The 25,582-nt window shown below is 44.0% G+C and overlaps 1 protein-coding gene across 2 annotated transcripts in view; it reads left to right on the top strand.

The window, feature by feature from the left end:
* The window catches only part of GAK (cyclin G associated kinase), a 98,743-nt gene that overhangs the window by 66,802 nt on the left and 6,359 nt on the right, over window positions 1-25,582 (top strand). Inside the window, exons 21-25 of one of the 2 annotated variants that reach the window (XM_032213190.1) lie at window positions 1,231-1,716; window positions 5,042-5,206; window positions 20,659-20,781; window positions 22,651-22,770; window positions 25,277-25,513. In XM_032213190.1, the coding sequence (XP_032069081.1) occupies window positions 1,231-1,716; window positions 5,042-5,206; window positions 20,659-20,781; window positions 22,651-22,770; window positions 25,277-25,513 (1,131 nt within the window). The remainder of the gene's footprint in view (window positions 1-1,230; window positions 1,717-5,041; window positions 5,207-20,658; window positions 20,782-22,650; window positions 22,771-25,276; window positions 25,514-25,582) is intronic. The other variant, XM_032213191.1, reaches the window with a different exon arrangement.

A 25,582-nucleotide genomic window follows, 5' to 3' on the forward strand; every position in this document is an offset into this window, starting at 1 on the left:
AAAGGGGGGGGGGGGAAACCCACCTGTGCTGAGTCCTTATTCTTAAATCTAACCAAGTCAGCATAAAACCCCCAAACTGGTCTTTAAACATAGCTAATAATGGAAGAGTTCTGCTATCTGCCTTTTGTGCAGCTTAACCACAGCTGCTTTGCTTCATCCATTATAATTACACAAAGAAAGCAAACAGTTTTTGCTTCCTTGATTCCTCTTGATTATGATGGACCGCGGTGGCACAGTGGCTAGAATGCAGTACTGCAGGCTACTTCTGCTGATCACCGGCTGCCTGCAGCTTGGCAGATCTAATCTCACCAGGCTCAAGGTTGACTAAGCCTTTCATCCTTCCGAGGTCGATAAAATGAGGAGCCAGATTGTTGGGGGCAATAGGCTGACTCTGTAAAATCACTTAGAGCATTGTGAAGTGGCAAATAAACCTAAGTGCTATTGCTATATGATTTTAGGAAGCAGTTTCTCTCAATAATGCCCTTGGCCAAAGTCCTCAGTTATGTTTCTTTTTCAAGATGGAGAGGGTTCCGCTGCTGGCCATTTTACTGTGTCTGACCATTTCCTTCTGTAGCCTTTGCAGAGGCAAAAAAGGTGACTGGACTTGGTGTTGGATTTGCCCTTAAGATACTCTTCCTCAAACTGGGCAGTCTCAAAATGTGGGACTGTAATTCCCCAGAATTCTCGGCAGTAATCATGCTAACTAGGAGGTTCTGGGAATTTACACTCATGTCAGAAGCACCGAGGCACTTCTGGGTTGAAAGGGCTAGCCACTGACATCACTGTTTCCCAGGGGATGCCCAGTTGGCGGTTCCTTTCATGTCCCCAGCAGGAGCTGGAGCAAAGGATGGGAGCTCATCCCACCACACGGTATCACTTAGATCTTGAACGCAGGCTTGCTAACCTCCCACCCAGCATCCTAACCATGTAAGCCACCATATTCCTGTTCTAGGAGTTGAATTCCACGTTTCTCAAGGCTGTGCTAAGACTTTGGCAGCCATGGCAATTTGAGGAGTGCTGCTTGGAGCTTTACAAAAATACCCCTTGGGGAAAAAATGGTTGTTGACATATAAAATTATCTTCCTCTGAAGTCAGCCGATTGAGTTCAGCAGGTGCCTTTGAATGAATTGTTATGTTGATAAGAGAAGAGAATCCTATATGCTTTGCAATGAATTCTTCGGGGAAAGGCGTATGAATATTAACAAACTTCTTTTTTTTTTAAATAAACAGAAGGAAAACAATCTGAAACCGTTCCTGAAGGTTCCTTTTCTCAAGAGAGTCTTGATCGCGTTGAGGAAGAGAAGGAGGATGAATCTTCCAATGAGGAATTCTCTGCATTCCCCAGTGACGTTAGACCGTCTGAGGACAGAGAGATGCACCTCCTGGAACAGAAAGATGGCAAACATTTTTTTGAAGCTGGCTTTGATATGCCAGCTGCTCAGTCAGAAGAGGCTCCTGAAGAAGACAGCATTGACTTGCTTGGGCTAGATTCAGAGGCTAATCCTGAACTTCTCCAACCTCCAACTGAGATGAAGAGTTCTTCCAGCAATGCAGACTTGCTGAATGGACTCTTTGTTGGTAGCACTCCAGAAATTTCAGAAGATTCAGCTGCAGACCTCCTGGGTGGAGGACCAGACTTCTTTTTTGGTGGCCAGCCCCAGGCCTCAGCAAATTCCCAGGGCAACAGTTCCTCAGCAGCAGCCACCTCTTCTACAGGTAGGTACAACTCTGGCCTGCAGAGCAGCTGAGTAAAGATAGACAACTTTTTTTTCTTTCAGCATTGGTGCCAAAGCTGTGATTAAGAGGGCAGAGCTTCTGAATATCATCTGACAAGCCCAGCCTTTTCTGCTGTTCTTTTGTCCATTCCCCAAGTACCCCCCCCCCAAAAAAAACCTTGTGAAGAGTTGTTTCTTCCATTAGTCTTTCCAAGGAACCCAGTTTTGATTTTGTGTTTTTTAAAAAAGAAAAATCTGCTCTAGAGTATAAAATGAAATGTTTCAATAGATGCTTGATCTTGAAAACCTCAGCTTTTTTAATTTGGTTTTTTAATGGTACAGTTCTAGCCTTTGTGTTTACATCACAACAAATCCTATATAAGTTTGTTAGGAGGTTTATGGAGGAGGAGAGAAATGAAAACAGATTACACTGATCATTAATATAGTGATTGCTTGGTTTAATTTATCAGTTGTTCCTGTTGTTATTGCATCTTGTTACCTTACCTTAAAGGTAAAGGCAGGAGCTGAAAAACAAGAGTGATTAAAATTTGGTTTAATAGCTAAATCTTAAGAAGTGTGTACTTACAGTTTAATATCATCCAAGTATAATGGAATCAGTATTAGCTTTATTCTTGGGTACTATCAATGTTAGCCATTACCAGTAGTCATTGTTTACCAACTACCTTGTTTAATGACCAAAGTTACAATAGCTTTTTTTTAAAAGCTTTGCAACAAATCCTTGCATTTACAGCTGTTGACAACGTCCTACAGTTATGTGATGCTGTTGAATACGTTTGGGCACAGTTCTGCCTTTTGGAAGCTGGTTGTAAAGTCATTGTGAAGCCATTTATGAGCTTCACAACCAGCTTCCAAAAAGCAGAATTAATGGAAAATGCAGAAGTGAAATCTCATGTCATAATTCTGAGCTATCTTGCTTAACAACCATGGTGATTTGCTTAAGTCTGGGATGGTCACATGATTTTTCACTTAATGACCAACCTGCAAACTTTCAAAATCAGAAATTACTGATTTAGTTTAAAAAATAAAAGTTTTATGCAATAATATTGGGCAGCACGGTGAATCAGTGGTTAAGATGCTGGGCTTGTCATTTGGAAAGCCAGCAGTCCAGGTTCAAGTCCTGAGCACCACATGACAGTGAGCTCCTGTTACTTGCTCCAGCTCCTGCCTACCTAGTAGTTCGAAAGCATACAAATGTGAGTAGATAAATAGGTACCCCTTCGATGGGAAGGTAACAGCACTCCGTGACCTCGTGCTGGCAACAAGAACACAGAAATGTCTTTGGACAGTGCTGGATGAAGGCCTTGAAACAAAGATGAGCACCGCCCCTTAGAGTTGGCAATGATTAATTGAGTAAAATCTCAGAGACTCCTTTACCTTTATCTTTTTATTGGAAAGATAGGCCAGTGCTCCCATTATTTTTTTAATCCTATTTCTATCTGTAGTATTAAGTGTTCCAGCTGGGTTCTGGTTGCTTGGTTTTTCTTGTTTAAGGGATCTTATTAATACCATGGGCTATTTCCAAATGGAAAGAGATTACAGAACAGGGGTGTCTTATGGATTAGGACTGTTGGACAGCATAATGGCACAATGAAAGCTCTGTGTGAGCTAAAAATGCCTCCACTTTCATTCTTCATAAGGTTTTAAAGTATCTTCCAATGGTAAAATAGATTTCTGTGTTTTGTGCCATATGGTTTTAGTTAGTTTCAATCTGGCCCCTTCCAATGTGATGGGAAATTTGGTCCAACATATATAGAGGTTGCCATGTTCTTGAAACTAATTCTAGTATATCAAATTTATGAAATTCAAGCAGGGGAGTTAACATTTTCTCTGAACATTAAATGATTTGTTTAGAATTTGGCAACCAAGGAGGAGTGCCTGTATGTCAAGGGAGACATTTAAGGCAGTCCATTCTGCCCAAGTCATTTGGTTCTTGATCAGTCTGTCTCCTTTCTGAATTCTCACTCACTGCATTTGCTCTCAGAATCTGACTGGAGAAAGGTGTGATTAGCTGCACATTCTGAGAAACTATAAAAAATTGTGTGTTCACCCTTGCAGTTTTCACTTTGTCTTGTGTCAGCTGCAAAGTTTAGCCACCTTATATGCTCTCTCCTTCAAAATCTCAGAAGGATGTAAAATTAAGGATGGACTCTCCTAATGGCTGCAAAAACAGTGGGGACTTTCATTCTACTCTGATAAAGTTTGTGTGCAGTGTGGTTTTACCTATTGCGATCCTTCCCTCTCAAACTGTTGTAAATGAAAGTTTGCCCTTGAGGAAGCAAGATTGTTCTAATGATTGCAATACATCTTGACATCAGATGAGGGCAACACTGCTGTAATTGTTTGGAACAGGATTGTGTGTTGGGTGTTTATGAAAAATGCCTTGTTTATTATTATATTCATCTACTGATGCATGATGATGAAAACGATCAGGTTAGTTTTGCTTGAAATGATGAGGGGTGGTTGGGGTGGGTTGCTAATTCGAGCAGCTTTGCTGTTGTGTTCACAACAAACATTACCGCATCTTGATTTCTAGGAGCCTTGACTCTTAAAACCTTTAAGTGCCAAGGTGGAACATCTGCCAGATTTCCCGCTGGCCACAGTGTGGCGTTCCCTGCTGGATATAAATACAGTTCCTGAGCAGTTGCAGTCAGTTTTTGCTTGACAGTAGGCAGTGAAATACCTTCAGGCTGAGAGCTGCTCTTTTTATTTTTATTTTCTTCCCTCCCCTTTTGTAGCTTCTTTTGAAAAAAAAAATCAATAATGCCTTCCCTTCTGACTGGTACAGTATGACTTTTCTCCTTCCATTCAGGTCACTAGACCACAGGGGTTTATTATTATTATTATTTTGTAAAGGAAAACCCTGTTAGGTTTCCTTCTGCTGATGAGTTTTGTGCTAATTTCAGTTTGTCAGCCGGCTTTCTTTTAGTATAAAACTTAGTTGGCTTTTTTGTGGGTTTCAGAGGTTGCAGCTTTTTCTTTATTGAGAGTCAAGAGACTTTTAAGAAGCTGAACGATACAGATTGGATACAGATTATCTGAGGCATTATTACAGAACCTTTTGCTCTTTCTGATGATTAGAAATCCTTTTGTTATATAATAGCAATTAAGCCCTAATAATAGTCCTGGTTTGTGTAAAGCTCAGCCTTAACATCTAGAAAGAATTTATCCTTAATATGCCTTGTGTTGGCACCTCCTCAGGCTTCCTATATTTGCCAGAGCAGAAGCTTAACTTTTTGCTTGCCTTATTTCTGGAAGCATCTCAAGTAACACCAGCAATGTTGTGTTGTGTTTTGTTTTATCTTTAGCTGACCAGTTTGACCCATTCACAGTCAATGCAGACAGTCCAACTCTTACCGGTCCTGATCTATTTGGTGACTTTCTTAGTTCAAATGCACCAACTGTACCTGCTATGTTTCCTTCCACACACAGTGCACCGCCTCCTTCCTCTAGCACAGACTTCCTTAATTTGGGTAAGTGGATGTATCACTTGGTTTCCTTCCTTCCTTCCTTCTCTCTTTCCTTCCCTTTCTCCCTTCCAAAAATCACATGGCCTGTTGAGTGAAACCTGATAACTTAGATCAGTTAAAGTTGGATTAGTGTCAAACAAGCGTAGTGATGGCACTGTTATGGACAAGCCTTCCGTTGTCGATATAAACTTGTAACTCCCAATATAAACTGGGGAATGTTTTGCAAACCGACGTCTTCTTTTACCTTCAGATTTTTTAGGGGGTGCAAAACAGAACTACGTTGGGGAAAATCATCCCATAGTATAAAATTTTAAAATATAAAAAGGCACTCAAGACTCTCTCGTTTTGTCCAGTCAGCTGTTAGAAGGTGTAATATGAAGTTGGTGCCCTCTTTAAGTAACAGCCTTTATGGTTCTCGAGGTTCTGTTTTGTGTAACGTATTTCTACGTTTTGCCTTAAAAACAGGAGTGGGCAACCTTTCCACAACCCTTGCGAAAAAGGGGGGAATGGTTGGTAAGTGCTTCAGGAATAATAGAGGGTCCACTTTTGTTTAAGAGTTGAAACTGTGTAAGAACTAAAGACATGCTATAAAAAAATTTTATAGGCCCGTTTCTGAAGGCCTTTGACTCATCAGTCATCCTTAAGGGGCTTCTGATTGGTGGTTAGCTGTGAAACTTCTCAATAGCCAATAAGATGATGGAAAAGGTGGAACAAGCTTGTTTTCAACACCCTACCAGTGGCTTACACCTTTTCAAGCCTATTACTTTTAGCGATCAGCTTCTTGTACCGTTACTGCTTAAAGCTGATTCATACTCTGGAGCTAAACTAATTTGCTTATGATATTCTGAAGAGTGATAAAAGTCTCCTGTAACTTTCTGTAATTTAAATGTGCCATGTTAGACATTTAAGAACATAGTAAAGAATTGTGGAGTGTTGCGTTGATGGCTCCTGAGCTGGAATCCAGATCTCTTATCAGGATGATAAGTGTATTTCATTGTCTGTGATTTTTTGTTTTCTCTCCCTTTTCAACTGTTAGTCAGAATTCTATGGATAGTAGGCATGTCTCCCCTCCCCACAACAGTGTTTACTTCCTGTCAAGTATTTTGTGCTTCTGAAAATCTTGGTGCTCTTCCACCCACCCCCAGCCAACTAAAATTTTAATCATAGAATCGCTGAGTTGGAAGACACATTTTAGGGCATTGATCCAACTCCCTTATTCAGTACACAAATCCAAATTAAACCATTGCCCCTATTCAGTATGTCTGTATATTGTTTACATATATTAAGTGAAGAAGACCACACTACTTTAATTAACTAATTCCATTTCTTGACTGATCTTACTCTATTGTACTTTAATTTACAATCATTATTCCATGTTCTGCACAATAGGCATTTTTATTCCATGCTGGTATAGAGAAATATTGTCTTGGCTACCTTCTGCATGATATCTCATGAGGTATTAGATGAATCTTGGAGCATTGCTTTCCATATTCTCTTTTCAAGAGTTTATATTACCATTTTTCTCAATCTCTGCTTGTCAGATCTAATTTCTGGTCCTCTTATCATTCCCATTGCCCTTCTTTACTTCATTCCAATTTGTTTCAAACTTTTGAAAAACATGGTGCATAGAATTAGATGTAAGATCTGAGATAATATCTGACCAGTATGGAATTCTTCTATTTTTCAAAAACGTTACATTAATGCAGCCTAAAACCCAATTTGCCCTGTTTGTAACCATATTGCTGTTATGTAGGCTTCAGTTAAAACCATTTTAGGGATGTAAGAGGCAGCATGCAGAAAAATAATACGAGTATGGATTATTTCTGTTCGATTGGATATCTAACCCATAAGAACCAGGGATACAAAGTATTTAATTATACTCAGTAACTCATTTGAGTTCAAATTCTCTGGAGTCTAAAGAGAAGACAGACTAAATGAATAACAAATGGCTCACTGTATTAAAATATGAATTTATTCTCAGTGTTGAGTATCTAGAGAGTTACCTTCTTCATTTATTTATAAAGAAAAATAAGTGCTAGGGAAGTAGGTATAGACAACTGTGTTGGCTACGATTCTACATCTTTCTTCCCATGTTGACAACAACACAATTAACTCTGATCTTTACCTAATTCAATGCTCCAGTGCATTTATTTTCTGGAAAAGTGTATTTGTCCTTTTTCATTCTAAAAAAATAATTGAGAAAAAAACATACATATCGTAAAGCAATGAACCATTTTTGTAGTTATTACTGATTTGCATAGATTGTCCATCAAGCAGTGAGAGGGCTGATAGAAATATTTTTCCCCCTTTTCTTGGCTAGTTCACATCAATCATATGCATCTAAAAGTGTCTTGTGTATAAAAACATTTGGTTTCTATAACTGAACATAGGAGTAGCTCTCATTGGATGGGTGTATGTTTGAATAGGCAGAAAAGCAAATACAGAAAGTCTGAATGCCCTTTTTATATTAAATCTGAACTGAGGAGGCACCACATGCAGTTGTTATTCAGGCTCCTCTCCTGATTAAATCTATAAATAACAGTTTGTGGAGTCCGGAAAAGATCTCTCTTGCCGGCTTAATAGCACATCTGCTCCATGCTTTGGATAAAGATGCTGAGAGCTTTTCTAAAGTGATTGCGTCATCTGTTAGAGGGCTTTAGTAGACTTGCTGTAAGACCGGGTTGGGCAGGGACTTTTTGACCTCAGTGAAATCTTGTGTAACCAATATAATAATTTAAACTTTTGTGGCTGTCAGGTTTTTTTTCAACTATCCAATCTACATGCACATTTTTTTAAAGAAATAAACCATCCCCATTTCTATTAAAATAGCAGGTGCCTTCTGCCTGGTTATTTACAGGAAATCTTTTAGTGTAACAGCCAGGAGGGAGAAAAAAGAAAGAGCAATAAAGTCAAAATGTACATTAAATTTAAATGGGCATTACATACCTGCATAAGTTGATGAAGGGGGATTTTCCACCTGCAGAAAATGACAAATGAGAATACTATGCAGGAACAGAAGGGGTACATTGTATGAAAAGATTTCGGTCTGTTAATCTGTAACTGTTAAACTGAGGGTTTTATACAACCCTGAGTGGGTATCTAACTGATGTGTTACAAAATATTTCACTTCAATGGTGAAATAATTTTCACAGTAACCTTGGACAGAAGCATATAAGGAAATAAAAACAGTCTTCACTGCAGTTGTCTTTTTCACGGAATGGATTAAGGAATGTATCTGTTGAAGCTGTCCTCAGGTTGACACAGGCTTTCAAAACTTGAATTAAACTCTTAAAATTGCCAGCTGACATGGCTGGAAATATTGGGAATGCTGGTGTATGTAGTTTACCAACTTATGAAGGTTTATTCTCTGTCTGACTTTGACTCTGATAATCATTTAACATCTAGAGCAACTGACAATTGTGACTCCCCCCCCCCCCCCACCAACCATTCTGTTAATTCCCAGAGTAAGCTAAGGCCTTCTGGACATGAAATCTGAGAATGGCAGTCGATCTGGTTTATGCTAAATTTGGAAGGTAGATTGAAAACACTAATGCAGCCCAACCAGAAAGCCATTTGCATTTTTAAAGTCAGTACTGTTAAAAGTCAGAACTAAATGTTTGAATGTTAAATTGAGAAAAGTGGAACATGCAGAGACCTCAAGTCATTTAGCTTAATTGACCTGAATCGGATGCTGGCAATTGTACAACTGGAAAATTCAAAATAAGACCCAGGAAGGACTCGCCTGTTTACCAGTAGAACAGTCACATTAGCAGCCTCTTATACTCCAGTTATAGTTCTTGTATTGTGGATAACTTTGTGACACTGTATCGTTATACACTCTGATACAGAATAAAGCAGGTTTTTTAATCCAATATATCCACCAGCCACCAGGTTGGGATGGCTGCTTGGAATGAAGTTCAGATGTAGATGTAGATACAAATCCAAAATCTGAAGAATGCAGTTTGAATTTAAATCAAGGCTTGGAAGTGTTGCTGAACAGAGAGCAACTGTAAAATGAAATTGTCAAAGAGGCAGTTTAGGGTACTCTGTATGACTTGCCTAGATTAAAATATGACTTGTAAGATGCTGCCAAGAATCTCAATCTCTCAATGACTCTGGGCGGCAAATAACAGTTAACTTACATAAAATCATAATAGTAGCACAATAAACACAGATTGGCAAACAAGATAAAAAATTCCTGTGAGTGGAACAAAAGAAAGTTTTTTGGAAGCCAGACTAACACTGAAGTGAAATTGTATAAGGAAATTAAACCTCATTGTATCCCCCCCCCAAAAAAAATGCTAGAAAATTATTTAAAACAAAAAAAGCCAACCACACACAAAAAAGTGTGTGGTTTTTCTTTGTATATTCAATGGGACAGATGTCTATTACTTGAGTTCCAGTGAGACTTTGAGGTTGGGGGGCGGGGTGCTTGATAGGGAAGAGACCAGAAGCAACAATAGGATTTCCTACAAATATCATGCTATTCCTAAAGATTACATGACTCAAAGTGTGCTATTATAACCAAATTCCAACCATATAGGTAATCCCCAACTTATGATCATATGTTTAGTGGTATGTTTACTGGCAGCACTGAAAAAAGTGACGCGCTACCAGTCCTCACCTTTACAACCACCATAGTGCCCTGTGGTCACTGAGATTGCTGTACTATTAGGCCCCTTCATCGCTGCCAGCCCCATGTGGTTTCCTTAGTTTATTGAGGAGATGGGAGAAATCAAGCAATTGAAAAATTGCCAAGAATGAAACCAAAAGTTGGTGCAACTGAGAACTAGAAGGAATCTAAATTCAAACTTACCTTATAGCAATAAGAGCAAAGGAACCTGTCAGGGTTCCAAGAAACACCCTCTCCCGTTTCCCCACAGTAGAAAATGTGGCAGGCCTGAAATCCCAAAAAGTAAAAGATAGCTTCCAGGTCTGACTTGTAATATGCCTCTAGTTTTAATTTTACACATTAATATACTTGACCTGAAATATGTTCCCAGTATTCACTTCTTTAAAAAGTGTATATATTTATATTTTTTAAAAGTTAGAAAGCTTTCAATTACAGACTGACTCTGTGATCCTTAAATGAGAGAATTTTGTATATATTGAACTTAGGTGCAGAACTGTTTGCTTCTGTCGTTGACTAATGAAGCCTCTTTTCGTTCTCAACGATATTGTTCTATATCAGGGTTCCCCAACTTTTTTGGTTCAACGGGCCGGCATAGACAGTGGTAGCAGAGGGTTGGGTGGAGAGGGGATGGTTTCACATGTCTGCATGTGTCAGTTTCACAAATGCAGCAGTTATGTCTTTTTGGTTTGTTTACTTGAGTCTCTGTTCAAATGTAAGAAGTTAGACTTTCAAAACAAGGCATTTGTGAACCTGCCTGTTTGACTTGGAAAAGTTTTGGGAAAGATCTTGATAGTGAAATGTCTAAAAAGAGAGGCCCTGTGATCTGTAGGAGAGGTTTAAGGAGTCAAAAGATTATAGTGATTTAATGCAAGCAGGCAGCTCTGAAATTGAATTCTGATGACTTTTCTAGCTAATTAAGAGACGCTAAACATGGATCTGAGGCAAGCCAAACCTGTACCTTATTTTGAAGAAATCTTGACGGCCATCTTTAGTTACAGAATTAAAGGACCTTCTGAGTGCAGAAGACATCTGTTTATCCAGTAGCAACTAGTCATTTGACAATTGAGGCTAATAATATAGACATAATGCGTGGTGTTTTGTAGAATCTGATACTTGCCTGTGTTAACAGCAGTTCAGTTATTTATACTTTTATTTGTGCCTTTGAGTCAGTTTCGACTCCTGGTTTTTGACCCCGCCTGGGCATGTTCGTGCAATTTTCTTGGCAAAGTTTTTCTTAATTGGTTTGCCATTGCCTGCTTCCTAGGGGTGAGAAAGAGTGGCCAGCCCAGGGCCACCCAACCGGCCTTGAGTCTAAGGCAGGACTAGAAAGGACGTTGGTCTTACCTGAACGTCTATTTTCTGAGTGGAGGAGGGAGTGGTCACATGTGGGTTTTATCTTAGCCTGATTGGTCCAAGACTGAGAGCAAAGCTATAAATACTGGTGCCTTCCAATCCTGGCCCAGATTCTCGAAGATGAATGGTACAACTGAAACGATAAAAACAACAACACAACAAACCCCGGGAACGCCCGGGCCCTCCCCTTGGCCCCAACCAACCGAACTCAGGGTGGGTCGTGACCACTCCCTCCTCCACTCAGAAAATAGACGTTCAGATAAGACCAACGTCCTTTTTCCAGAGTGGGAGGAGGGAGTGGTCACGTGTGGGACATACCCAAGCTAAAGTCCCAGGGAGGGAGAACAAGAACACTAGGGCCCAAGGGGAGCCTCAGCCGCCACCCCCAGCAAAACTCTCCGACTGAAGGACGCGTCCGCAGACGCGAAAGCATCCAGACGATAATGCCGGATGAAGGATGTCGGGGAAGCTCAAATGGCCGCACGGCAGATGTCCTCAAACGGAGCCCTCGTGGCCCACGCCGCCATGGTTGCGGCACTCCTAGTGGAATGCGCCGTGATCCCCGATGGAGCCTGCCGACCCGAGGCCGTGTAAGCCTCCACGATGGCCTGACGCAGCTAATGGCCAATGGTAGCCGAAGACACCCTCGATCCCAGCGACCCTGGCTGGAAGGAGACAAACAGGGCCTCCGACCTACGGACCTCCCCAGTCCGCCGGAGGTAGATCCGCAGAGCGCGGCGGACATCCAACTGATGCCAGAGACGTTCCCTGTCATTGGCTGGGCCCGGGCAAAAGTGGGGCAGGACGATCTCCTGGGCCCTATGAAAGGGAGTATTTACTTTCGGGACGAAGGCCGGGTCAAGGTGAAGGACCACCCTATCCTGATGAAAGTGACAAAGGTCGTCCCTGGAGGACAGGGCGCCTAGCTCAGAAATATGTTGGGCGGATGTGATCGCCACCAGGAAAACCACTTTCAGCGACAGGAAGCGTAAGTGAACCGAGCAGAGGGGCTCAAACGTGGCCCCCGTAAAGGCCCTGAGGACTAGGGGAAGATCCCACGTAGGGAACCGGTGAACGGGGGGAGGCCTGAGATTAGCTGCCCCCTTCAGGAAAAGCTTGATCAGGGGAAACTGGGAAAGGGAAGAAGAACCCACCCACCCCCCAGGACCGAAGACAAAGCTGCCCCTGGCGACGCAAGGTGTTCTGTGAAAGCCCGTCCTCAAGACTTTTCTGAAGGAAATCCAAGACGTGGGGAATGGTGGCCCTATCTGGAGAAATGCCCCTAGGCAAGCACCACCAGACGAAGGCCGCCCAGGTGGAGTTATAGATGCGGGTCGTCGATGGCCGTCAAGCCGCCTCGATGGTGTGAATGACCCCGGAGGATAGATGAGCCTCCCTCAGAAGCCGCCGTTCAAGAGCCACGCGGTCAGATGAAGCCACTGTGGCTCCGGGTGAACCAGAGCCCCTGCAGCAAGACTTCCTCCCCCCGTGGAATCCTCCATGGGGGAGCCACCGACAGCTGTACCAGGTCCGCGAACCAGGGCCTCCTGGGCCAATACAGGGCCACCAGAATGACCAGGGCCCCCTCCGCCACTGCCTTCCTGATGGTCCCTGGGATGAGGGGAATGGGAGGGAAGGCATAAAGAAGGCCCGGGGGCCACCGGCTCCTGAGAGCATCCGCGCCCTCCGCCGACCTGGACTGGAAACGGGTGAAGAACCGTGGAAGCTGGGCATTCTTGGGTGATGCAAACAGGTCCACCAGAGGAGACCCAAACCTTTGGCAGATCTCCCGGAACAGCGACGGGTGGAGTTGCCACTCGCCGTTGTCCAGGGTCGCTCGACTGAGCCAATCCGCCTGGACGTTGGAGAGTCCCGAGATGTGTTCTGACACCAAGGACCGCAGGTGTCTCTCCGCCCAGGAGCCCAGCCGCAGAGCCTCCAACCAGAGTGCCCGCGAGTGGGTCCCACCTTGACGATTGATGTGTGCTTTGGTGGCTACATTGTCCGTCAGGAGGAGCCCATGACGCCCTTCCACCGAGGACTGGAAGTGACGCAGAGCCAGTCGCGCAGCCTTCAGCTCCAGCCAATTTATGTTGTGGCGGAGGTCCGAGGCCGTCCACCTGCCCTGTGCCATCCGGGAGCCCACCAGGGCCCCCCACCCGAACAGACTCGCGTCCGTGGTGACAGTCACCCTGTCCGGCTCCCAGAAGTAGCAGCCCTGCTGAATGACCGGGGAGAGCCACCACGCCAGAGAGATGCGGACCCCCGCTGGGAGACGGAGAGTCCGAAGAGAATTGCTCAGGCGTCCCCTCTGAAAGGGGATGAGTTCCCACTGAAGGGGCCAGAGATGGAGCCTAGCCCACGGAACAATCCCGAGGCAAGAGACCATCTTGCCCAATAACTGTGATAGAGAGAGGATGGAAGTGGACCGCCTTGCGCGAACGCACTCCGCCAGACGACGGAGGCTGTCCTGACGTTCTTGAGACAGACTCACCACCCCCAACCTGGAGTCTATGACTGTCCCCAGATGCAGAATGCGAGTGGAGGGAGAAAGATGACTCTTGATGAAGTTCACCGAAAAACCCAGGCTTTGAAGGCTCCGAATAGTGAGCCGAAGATCCGAGACGGCCTGATGAAGGAAGGGACCCCGCCTGAACCAAGACGTCGTCTAAATAGCATTGGAGACGAACCGGCACAGACCGCAGATGAGCCGCCAGAGCCGCCAGAACCTTCGTGAAGGTCCGTGGGGCTGAGGCCAGGCCGAAGGGAAGAGCCCTGTACTGGTAGTGGCGGGACCTGTGAGAGAACCTCAAGAACCGGCAATGAGCGGGCAGGATGGGAATGTGAAGATAGGCCTCCGTGAGGTCCACGTAGGCCAGGAAGTCCCCTTTCCTGATGCCCTGAAGGATAGACTTGAGGGATGACATTTTGAAGGGCCTGTACACCAGGAACCTGTTCAGGCGCTTGAGGTCTAAAATTGCCCTCCAGCCCCCCGTGCTCTTCGGAACCACGAAGAGATTGGAGTAGTAGCCCAGGCCCCGTTCCCCTAAAGGAACTGCCTCCACCGCCCGAATTTCAAGGAGGTGGGCGATCGCCTGAACCATCAGGCAGCGGTGCTCCCGACTCCGAGACAGAGGGAACGACCGGAAGAGGTTTGGAGGAGTGGAGAGAAATTCTAACCTGAGCCTGTGACGAACCGTGGCTCAGACCCAGGCGTCCGACGTGATCTCGTCCCACCGATCCACATAGAGGGAGAGGGGACTCGGGTTCGAGTCACTTCCCTCTGCGGTAGGGACGGCCGCCTCCTCCACGAAAGGGCCGCCGAGCCTGGCCCTGGAAGCAATTCCTGTCCTGAAAGGACTGCCCGGAGAATTGTCTATCAACAGGGAAGGAAGAAAAGCGTTGGTTATAGCTATAATCAGAAGCCCTATACCTTTGCCTACGGAAAGGACGTGACTTAGCCTCGGCCTTCTTAGCCGTGGAAGGAAGGACCTTCTTCTTGTCCTTATCCTCAACAAGAATGGGAGTAAGGGCCTCCCCGAAAAGATTGGGCCCCTTAAAGGGGGCGGCCGCCAAATCCCATTTCGCCTTGTTGTCCATCTGCCAGTGACGCAACCAAAGAAGCCTACGAGAGGTGACAGAGGTGGCTAAGGTAACTGGAGGCAAACTTGACCGTATCCAGGGTCACATCAGCCGAGAAGTGGCAGGCCGCCATGATCTTAAACAGATCCTGGTGGATCCGGTCGTCCTGAATAGGAATGCGCTCCTGAAGCTTCTTAAGCCACATGACTGTGGCACGGTTAAAGTAGGAAGCCGAGGCCGCAGACTTAATAGCCCACGCAGTGGCGTTAAAATTCTTCTGCAAGGTAAGCTCTGCATGCTTATCCTCCGGTTTCATCTTATCCGCCGCGTCACCCGACACCACCGGGGAGGAGGAGACTAGGGCAGCCACCGGGGTGTCAATGGCTGGCAGCTGAATGGCCTGAGCAAAGGTCTGTTCTACGTTATAGTACCGGCGGTCATTACTGCCAGGAGCCAAGAAGTTGGAGGGGCGAGCCCACTGGTTAGTCAAGACCTCCAAAAACAGGGGAGGAGCAGGGATCTCCTCCTTGTTGGTGGCCGTAGCGGAAAACATGGCCATGTCAGGATCCCTAGGGGGGGGCACTGAAGAGTCCCCAGTCCCAACCTTAGTGGTCTGCCGTGCCTTGTCCAGGAGAATTTTAAACATGGCCGGAACAAAGAGGCCCTTGGAAGAAGGCTCATCAGAAAGGGCTGTATTCTCATCATCCGAGAAGCCCATTTCCTGGGGAAACTCCCCCCCCCCAAGAACGAAGCCTCACTGACCATGGAAGGAGAGGAAGCCCGATACTGAACCCTGCCCGAGCCTCCTATGCTTAGAAGAAAGGGAGCTTTTGTCTCGTTGGGCAATGCCCCGTGAAATGGCTGCAGAAATAAGTCTTTTAATTCCTTCAGGAAGATTATCCAGATCCTCCACATCCCCATAAACAGAACCAGGCCCTTGGGGAGCCAACCTCTGAGAGGAACAGTGGCCCCTGGACGTACCCTCCAGGGGATCACCTGCAGGGGATGGAGAACGCCTCCTTCTGAAGTAGGCCCGAGACCTGCCAGGGGAGCTAGAGGAAGATGCCGGGCTAAATCCCCTAGGGGAAGATCTGCTGGACATAGGCCCAAGGGGAGACCTGGACCTGTCCCGGGATGAAGGCCTGGCTGACTGGGCCTGCCTCTCCGCCCTCGCAAAAGTCTTCTCCAGAGCCCTATGCTGCCTGGCCTCCTCCCTAGTGGAGGACCTAGAAGGGCGCCTAGAGACCAAGGATCCCTGGGGGGGAGCCCCCCACCCCACCTCCAGATCCAGGGCCTCCTCAGCCCCAGCTGGGCCCACCACCTGGCCCTGGGGAATCTCCGCTCCCTCGTCCATTCCCCACTCATGTGTCCAACGAAGGGAGCAGGAATACAGGCCTCCGAACGTCCCACCGGAACCAGGACCTGAAGATCTGTGGGGAGAGCTAGGCCCAATGCCTCGTGCTAGGCCGCACCCACGAGGTAGGCCGAACCAGGCCCCGCGCACGTGGCAACCTCCCAAAATGGCCGCCGGAACTCTGTGCGCGGGCGAAAAGGCCGGAAAAGACTCCAGCGGCTCAGCCGGGCTTCCAGGAGCCGGCGCCGCGCTGAATCTGGTCGGGGGGGACCCACGTGGCACTCAGACACACTCTCCTCACCCCCGCACGGCCCCCACAGCAAATAAGATGATAAGCGGCGGAGCGGCAGCCGCCCGGGCCGATCAGCTGTAAGGCAGGCGGCTCGCGCACTTCACGTGGTGCCGAAGCCGCTCTTGCCGCCGCCGCTGCAAAGCGAGCTTCCTGGGAAGCAGCTGAAGACCGGAGCTGGCGCTCCCGGGGATAGGGCTGAGGCTCCTGGCCCCCGGGGGGGAGACCAAAGCGCCCCACAGGGCCCTCCCCCAGCCGCCCGAGGCAGAGATCTGTCCCTTGGGGCCTCAGCAGCGCAATTTAGAAGTTTGAGAGTTTTAAAGTGCCCAATTAGCCAAATAGAAACCAGATCGCAAAAGGACTAAAACAAAGGGGAAAAAATCCTACCTAAACACTTTTCTAACAGTACTTGGACCAAGACTGAGAGAATCTGGGCCAGGATTGGAAGGCACCAATATTTATAGCTTTGCTCTCAGTCTTGGACCAATCAGGCTAAGATAAAACCCACACGTGACCACTCCCTCCTCCCACTCTGGAAAACTCAGTCTTCCAGTTTCTAGCATAATGCCTTAACCACTATACCAAACTGCCTGTACATCTTTTACAAGTGCTTTATAAAATATTTGAGTTATGCTAGTTTAGCAGGCATTTTAACTGTTATTGTGAGCAGGAGTTTTCATGTATTAGACATTTGGATTCTATGTAGGATGCTTCAATTGACAAATCCATTATACTGAGATTGCACAGTAATCTTTACGACTGCAGAGCACTTCAAATTCGCTTTCCAAAAGGTGATTAAATCCAGGAAAAATAAATACAGCTATTTTGTTGCAAACAAGCACTCTGTCAGCATTCCAAATATCATGCAGAATTAAATCAGAGTCCAAGGCAAAACTATCCTTAAAGTTCCAATTTAAAAAAGACAGACATGTTGGCACATCTGTGGAAATCCCAAATCTGAAAACTTCCTGGGATTTCACCCAGTTGAAAGTTCATGATCTTATCCCCACACCCATAAATCCATCACATGGTCCAATCTTCTTTAGCCACGCTGGCATTTCCACCCATCTAGTTCCGGTCAGATTCAGAGGTGCAGAGACAAAAGATGACCTTGGGCTTCTAGAAAAGAATGGCAACAACACATTCCACAATTCTACTCCTTTCTAGTCCCCCTCCCAATTACTACACTAATGAAACAGCATAATGAAATAATAGAGAGCATGGCAGGCCAAAGATCCTAAAAAGCAATATAATTGCAGGCCTGACACACTCGTTTTGTTCAACATGTCCAACCCAACTTTCGGGGATCAAATTTGAAACTCTGCACTCTCCAAATAATCATCAGGTTTTTTAAAAAACAAAACACCTCACACACAATGGGGTGATGGCAGTGCAATTTCTCAATATCTCATAATATGAAATGTCCATTTACCCCCATGAAATACATTTTTCTGCTCTTGGTCTGACTGCTAAGTACTACCCTTCTAACACCCAGTGTGGATCCAATTGTATTGGACACCATTTGATATTCTCTGCCCCGTTCTTTCCCGGTTTCTCAAGGAAAGGACTGAGAAACCTTGTTCCCAGCTGTAATTATGGCAAAGAAATAAGTTGGAAGAAACCTACTATTGAGCATGACATGGGAACACTATGACAATGTCTATTTTTTTGTTGAAACTTTCCCCATTTTGGCATACATATTCCAGATATGCAGGATTTCTGGAAACCGTAGTTAAACCTGTTGGGGGAGGGTGTATGTGTGCTGTGCACACATGTTATGGCTGGGCTAGGCAATGTTCATGGTGATGATAAGGTTCTGCAGTTGCCTTAACAGAGCTTTTCTTTTGGTAATTTCAGGGATGTTTAAGGTCCTTATCAAAAGTAATTTGATAAGATATTCTAAGCTTTCAAATATTCAGATAGACGTTTAAACTGGTAACATCAAGCAGCTCATGCCTGCATTGCTATTTTAAACAAAAAAATAAATTCTGTTCTTTGTCATTCAGAAAACTTTTATGAGAAAACCATGATCTTTTAGAATGCAGACCTAAATATACTCATAACTACTCTATGGGTATATTTAGGTCTTCACTCTAAAAGATCATGATTTCATACACAGGAAGGCAAGCTAGCTATTTTGGACTAATCTCATCATTAGCTGGATGATTATAGAGAGTGTGCATTGCACCAGATTGTCCACTTCTAATTTAATATTCCTGCATCAAAATAGCACAGTTGAATAGCACAGTAACATTTATTAGCATAACTACTAAAGTGATACTATGATTTGTTTTAACATACAGTAAATATCCTGATTTGGGTTAGCAACATCCTAAATCCCATTGAAGACCTAACTGCAACGTTTATTTATTTATTTTACAATGCAGTGAACCTTTCTGGGAGATTATAAATAGCAAAGCTTTTGAATACTCATTGGCATAGCTAATTAGAGTTTTGATATTGGAGTTTATCCAACACAAACAGGATTTGTTTTTTAAATCCAGCCATAGATGAGCATATAAAGGAATACCGTAGTCAATGTGTAACTTTGTCAATTCCCGTATCTACAGTACAGGTAGTCCTCAACTTATGACTACAATTGAGCCCAAAATTTATATTATTAAGTGAGAATATTGTTAAGTGAATTTTGCCCTATTTTATGACTTTTCTTACTACGTTTGTTAAGTGAATCACTGCTGCTATTAAATTAGTAACACCGCTGTTAAGTGAATCTGGTTTCCACATTGACTTTGCTGGTCAGAAGGTCACAAAAGGCGATCACCTGACTCCAGGGCACTGAAACCGACATGAATGTGACAGTTGTTAAGCGTCCAAATGTGAATCGTGTGACCATGGGGATACTACAACAGTCGTAAGTCACTTTTTTCAGCGATGTGACTTCAAACAGTCACTAAATGAACTGTTGTAAGTCGAGGACTACTTGCTTAGTTTCTAAAGCACAGTCTTCTGCTAGAATGGTATTTCTCAACCTCAGCAGCTTTAAGTTGTGTGGACTTCAACTCCCGGAATTCTGGGGAATTCTGGCTGGAGAATAATGGGAATTGAAGTCTACACTTCCCAAAGTGGCTGAGATTGAGAAACACTAAGTTGGAATGCTAGCAAGACGTGACTTCCTTGTTTTCAGGGTTACAGTTTTAATAACAAAAGAATTCTGCTAGATTAGTTCAGAGATCAGTCTATCTCAGTGGCGCCTTGTCATATTTCTCCTGGATACTTTACAAGCATTATATGAAGACATGTGCCCACCTCATATATTTTTTTGTTCCCTATCCCACTCCTGTTCATGCTTCTTTATTCATAATTCACTCTCCTGTTTGATACAGAAGTTAATACCAATAGTCATTTGATTTAACCTGGTTTGTGGACTTCAGAGGCAAGCAGATAATGTATGTGCTTTGGGAAGGCGGAAAATCAGGGCTTCCTGTCCTTATTCAGAAATGACATTTTGCTGCATGGCCTTTTGGAGGAGCCCAGCTAATTCTTTCCTCGGTGCATGCTTTGGACAGGAACCCCATGTCATTAGAAAATGTTATCTATTGCTGCTCACCACATATGACATTTTAACCCTTCCAGGCAGTGAAAATATTGGGGGAGGTTTTTTTTTTCTTTCTGAGTTCCCATTTACAAATAGTTGGAGAGCAGCAGGGTCAGTTGAGAGTTTAAATCTAAAGGATTTAAAATCTCTGCTAAATGTCCTAACTGCATTTTCATAGCAATAGCACTTAGACTTATATAGTGCTTTATTGCACATTCTAAGCGGTTTACAGAGTAAAGCATATTGCCCCTACGGGTCCTCATTTTACCAACCTCAGAAGGATGGAAGGCTGAGTCAACATTGAACCGGTCAGATCAAACTGCTGGCAGTCAGCAGAATTAGTCTGCAATAATGCATTCTAACCACTGGTGTAGTGGTCTAGAGGTGGAGCTCTCGCCTCATAATCACAATCCTAGAGGCAGATATTTCTCTGTCTGGGCATAGTGAGAATATATCTGCTGAACAAAACTCCTCATTGGTGACCGGAAGAGCCTCCGGCCAGTAAATACTCTGCTAGCTCCATTCAGTTGCCCAGACTTCAGCCCACAAGGGATTAGGGGGTCATTAAAAGAAGGTGATGAGTGTATTCTAACCACAGCACCAGCTCTTGATCTGCAGGATGTAAGTTTATGCAATTTTTTTGCGTGCCTTTACCTTAACGTATTAATTCTGATTTGTGTCCTTTTAGGCAATTTGGCCCCAGAACCACCTAAAATAACTTCCTCGGCAAGTCAGCCAGACCTTTTAGGTGGCTGGGATTCTTGGACTGACAGCACTATCCCAACAGCACCTAAGAAGTCAACTTTGGAAGGTATGGTATGAGGCTGTCGCTTGCATTTTTAGCTGCTAAAAGGAAGTAGGCAAAGCTAATAGTACCATCAGATAGCATTGTGAGACCTGACAGCTTTATAATGCAGTGTCTTTAAAATACTATACACCTGCAAGAAACACTTGGCTGTATGGCCAGTTTGGATTTTGTTTTTAAAAAGCAATAGCAAAGGACAGCAAGCTTTAACATTTGCAATTGCTAACATTCCATTTTGCTGCAATTTGTGGAATATGTTCAGACCTAAATGGTGGATACGTAATAAAAGGAGAATTGGCAACAGCCTTCCCTTAGAGTTGTATGTGTTTTAGAACTGGAAATGAAACTTCATTTTATGTGGATGGGGAAAATTTCAGGCATAAGCAGTCAGGGTCAATTGGCTACCTTGGTCCATATCTTATGCCCTGCCAAGTTTGCTTTCTGGCACTCTTCCTCATTGTGGTCTTAATAGACTTTCTGAATTAAAATATGTGTTGTTGTTGTTTTCGAACTGCTGCTGCAATTTCAAGATAAAACCAGCAGCATGCAAGAAAATCAAAGATGAAGCATGGCATCTTATTTTGGTCATTAAAGGAATTTAGAATGAACAGTAGAGTATCATGCATAGTCAATAAAAGAGGTTGGTTTCTACAGCTTCCCTACCTGCATCCTAAAGAATAAACTGAGCAATCGCCCTTGTGAAGCATCTCTGTTAATCCCTCAATGTAAGGAAGCAAATTAATCCAATGTGCCAATCGGATTTGTTCAATGTCAATCAAAGTTACACGAGCAAGGTTCGTTCTGAACTGAGATGCTTTACCCTGGCTTGTATTTTCCCTTCTCCGGCGTTATAAAAACATGGTTGATTTTTGCTAATTATATCACTTAATCTGCTACCGAAACTGCTTCCACAGCAATCATGGGTTAATGGATCCCATAATATTAGGAGTGTCTCTGCTTCTGGGTGCTACCTGGGGGGGGGGGATTTCACAAAAAGGAGTCCTAATAAAAATCCTGGTCTTGTTATTCTTAGTTATTCAAAGAATTGGGACACAGAGAAATAAATGCATATTAACTTTCTGAATTAAAACCGTCACTTATACATACATTCACACATCCCTATATACTAGTTTAAGAAGTCTAGCTGAGATTATGTTTAAGTTTCCTAAGCTTGAAGATGGCACAGCTATTGTTCATGGTATCCAAGGGAATGATTGAAGGACAGCATACCTAACTTCCAACAAGATTTGGCCAATACCAGCACGATACTTTTCTCATATATTTACATGTGGAAGCTATGTGTTGTTCAATATAATATATTCATAGAGACACAGTGGCTCAGTGGCTAAGACGCTGAGCTTGTCGATCAGAAAAGTCGGCAGTTTGGCGGTTCAAATAGCGCCGCGTAACCGAGTGAGCTCCCGTTACTTGTCCCAGTTTCTGCCAACCTAGCAGTTCGAAAGCATGTAAGAATGCAAATAGAAAAATAGGAACCACCTTTGGTGGGAAGGTAACAGCGTTCTATGCGCCTTCGCCGTCTTCGGCCTTCGGTGTTTAGACATGCCACATGATCACGGTGACATCTTTAGACAGTGCTGGCTCTTCGGCTTTGAAACAGAGATGAGCGCCACCCCCTACTAGCACATTTGTGTGAGGGGAACCTTTACCTTTTTCATATATTCAATTTGATAACTGCCTATTAACATGGATTACAATAATGGCAACACTCCAACATGCATACAGACTGGGGGGAAACTATAGAAAAGCCAGTGGATGCTGGCTGTGCTTGGAAAAGGTATCAAACAGCCCCCAAAATGAATAGTTGCTGTTAAAAAGAAAAAAAAATACCAAGTCTTTGCATTTACTACCGCACAGGCTCAGCTTTCACAACAGGAGGGCCAGCGAGTGGCTCCTTGGGTCATTCCTCCAATCAAGCAAAATCACAAAATCTTGACCCTTTTGCTGACCTTGCAAACTTGAGAAGTGGCCTTCCAGGTAAGTGTTGGTATAAAGCTAATGAAAGGCCATAGTCATTACTCATCACTCGTTTTTATTTTAAGGGTACTTTTTCCATTTGACTCCAGCCACCTGCTGCTTCAGGGAGTTCAGCCACCTGCTGCTATGGTTTGTAGCCTTCACTCCGATTCTCTTCCAGAGGAGCTTCCCCTGGCTCTGTGAAATAATTTGGTACTCTTGTTTTTCATCCTTTGCTGCTCCTTTGAGGCCCATCTTGCCCTTTAATTTCAAAAAATGGAGAGCTGAGTCTCGCCCACCTTTTGAACTGGAATCCGTGCAAAAGGTACGGGAAAAGGTCAATGTGACAGACTGGTGGGACAGAAATTGAGTTAGAAGAGAGAGCAGCCTGACCTGTCATTGTGGCTGCTTGACAGTTGAACAGGGTATTTGAAGAGTAATTGGATGAAAGCTCTCCGGAGTCCTCTGTGAAACTGTGCCGGCTGACCTACATCAGGAGCATTGTAATGTCTCTAGAAAGGCCACAAAATCAATGGTGCACAGGTAGTCCTCAACGTACGACCACGGTTTTACAAAATGTATGTTGCTAAGTGAGATGTTTTGTTAAGTGAGTTTTGTCCTATTTTACGACCTTCTCAGTTGTGAGGTGAATCACTTCAGTTGTTAAGTTGGTAACACGGTTGATAAGTGAACCTAGTTCCCCCATTGACCTTGCTTGCCAGAAGGTCACAAAAGGTGATCAGGTGACCCTGGGACACTGTAACCGTCATAAATATGTGTCAGTTGCCAAGCATTTTGATTTTGGATCACATGACCATGGGGATGCTGCAGGGTTTGTAAGTGTGAAAAACGGTCATAAGTAACTCTCTTCAGTGCCTTTGTAACTTTGAACGGTCACTAAATTAACTGTTGTAAGTCAAGGACTACGTCCCAGTTAGTTCCCTGTTCTCTTTTCCATCCTCCTTGTTCATATTTCAGGAAAGATTTGGAACACGTCCAGCGGATCCCAAGGAGATACATATGAGTTGCCCCTCCAAATAACTCTTTGACAGTCGGAAGAATTGGAGCCGGATTATTAGATGAGCAATTCCTGCATAGAAAGCTTTTTTTTTTGGTATCATTTAATTTAATCTTTACTTAAACGCTAGTTATTACATTTGTATCCTGCCAGATCAGCACAGGACTCCTGATGCTTTTGTTATTAGACTGTTGTTCTCTTTGTGCAACCGTGCATTTTTCCTTTCTGAAAAAAGTAATAAAAATATAACATTGGTATGAGGATTATTATTCCGTGAGGGTGGGTGACTGGCATTTTTCAGGTGTTTTGAACTGTACCACTCACATTCCCTTGGCATTGGCCATGTTGGCCGAGGCTGATAAAGCTGTAGTCCAAACATTGGAAGGATACCACGTTGGCTACCCTTACTTCTAAATATGCCATCTAAATATGGACATGTGCCACCCTCACTTCCAAAAATCTGATGCAAATTATAAGTCATCCTTCATTTTGAAAAATGAATACCCTTCCTTTATTCTTTTATATTCAAGCAACTTGCAGTTTCACAAATTTGGCCATGCATTATTTTGGTATGTGCCATAATTTTGTTCAGTTTCTTGTTGGGATGGCTGTTGATATTTGAGGTTGTATTCACAAACAGGTGTGATGCCACTAACTTGTCCTAGTTTGATCTCAAGCATCTGGCCATCTGTTTTCCCTTCCCTCTCACAGAAAGAAAGCTTATATCAGTGGTTCTCAACCTGTGGGTTGGGACCCCTTTGGGGGTCAAACGATCCTTTCATAGGGGTTGCCTAAAACCATTGGAAAACACATATTTTCAATGGTCTTAGGAACCGAGACACCAATTTTATGGTTGGGGGTCACCAAAACATGAGGAACTGTATTAAAGGGTCGCGGCATTGGGAAGGTTGAGAACCACTAATTTATATGCTTTCCACTATTTAACTTAGATTTAAAGATCAGCACTAAGAGTTACTGCAAGCCTTTATATTGTGTCTGTCCAGGGTAGCTTAGACCACAGATAATCCTTGACTTACAACCATTCATTTAATGACTCTTCAAAATTACAACAGGACTGAAAAAAGTGACTTCTGTTTTTCACACTTATGACCATTACAGCATCCCCATGATCAAAATTCGGGCACTTGGCATCTGATTCATATTTATGACGGTTGCAGTGTCCCCAGGTCATGTGATCCCTTTTGGCGACCTTTTGACAAGTAATGTCAGTGGGGAAGCCAGATTCACTTAACAACTGTGTGACTAACAGTTGTCATTGTAAGTTGAGAACTACCTGTATAGCATACCAGTACTTGCAGTCACTGATATTTGCAGTTTGGACTGTTGAAAGATCTTGCCATACTTTTTACTAATGGTTTTGGCTCAGGGTGCTGTTTTTGAATTACATTTAATAGCACCTTTCTTACTAATGTTGTGATAGAATTGCTCTTGGAAAGATTTCCCTTCTGACTCAAGCATAATTTAGTTGTTCCATTGTTTCTTATCTAGGAACATCTAGTGGAGGATTCTCAGCTGGCAGTTTTGCGCCCAAGTCAGCTCAAAAATCAGCGGGGACTCAGTGGCAAACAAGCAAGCCACAAACCACCGGCACTTCATGGCAACCTTCACCCCAGCCCAAACCTCCGGAACAAGCCAAGTTGGGCACACAACCCAAACCCAACTACACTGTGAATTTTAGTGTAATTGGAGGGCGGGAGGAGAGAGGCATCCGAGTCCCTGGCTTTGGTAAGTACATGGCATCAGGCTTGCATTAGGCCATAATCTTTGACCTTACACATTTCAACTGGCAGGAAA

This window comes from Thamnophis elegans, chromosome 3 (genome assembly GCF_009769535.1).
Source record: "Thamnophis elegans isolate rThaEle1 chromosome 3, rThaEle1.pri, whole genome shotgun sequence".
Lineage (NCBI taxonomy): Eukaryota > Metazoa > Chordata > Lepidosauria > Squamata > Colubridae > Thamnophis > Thamnophis elegans.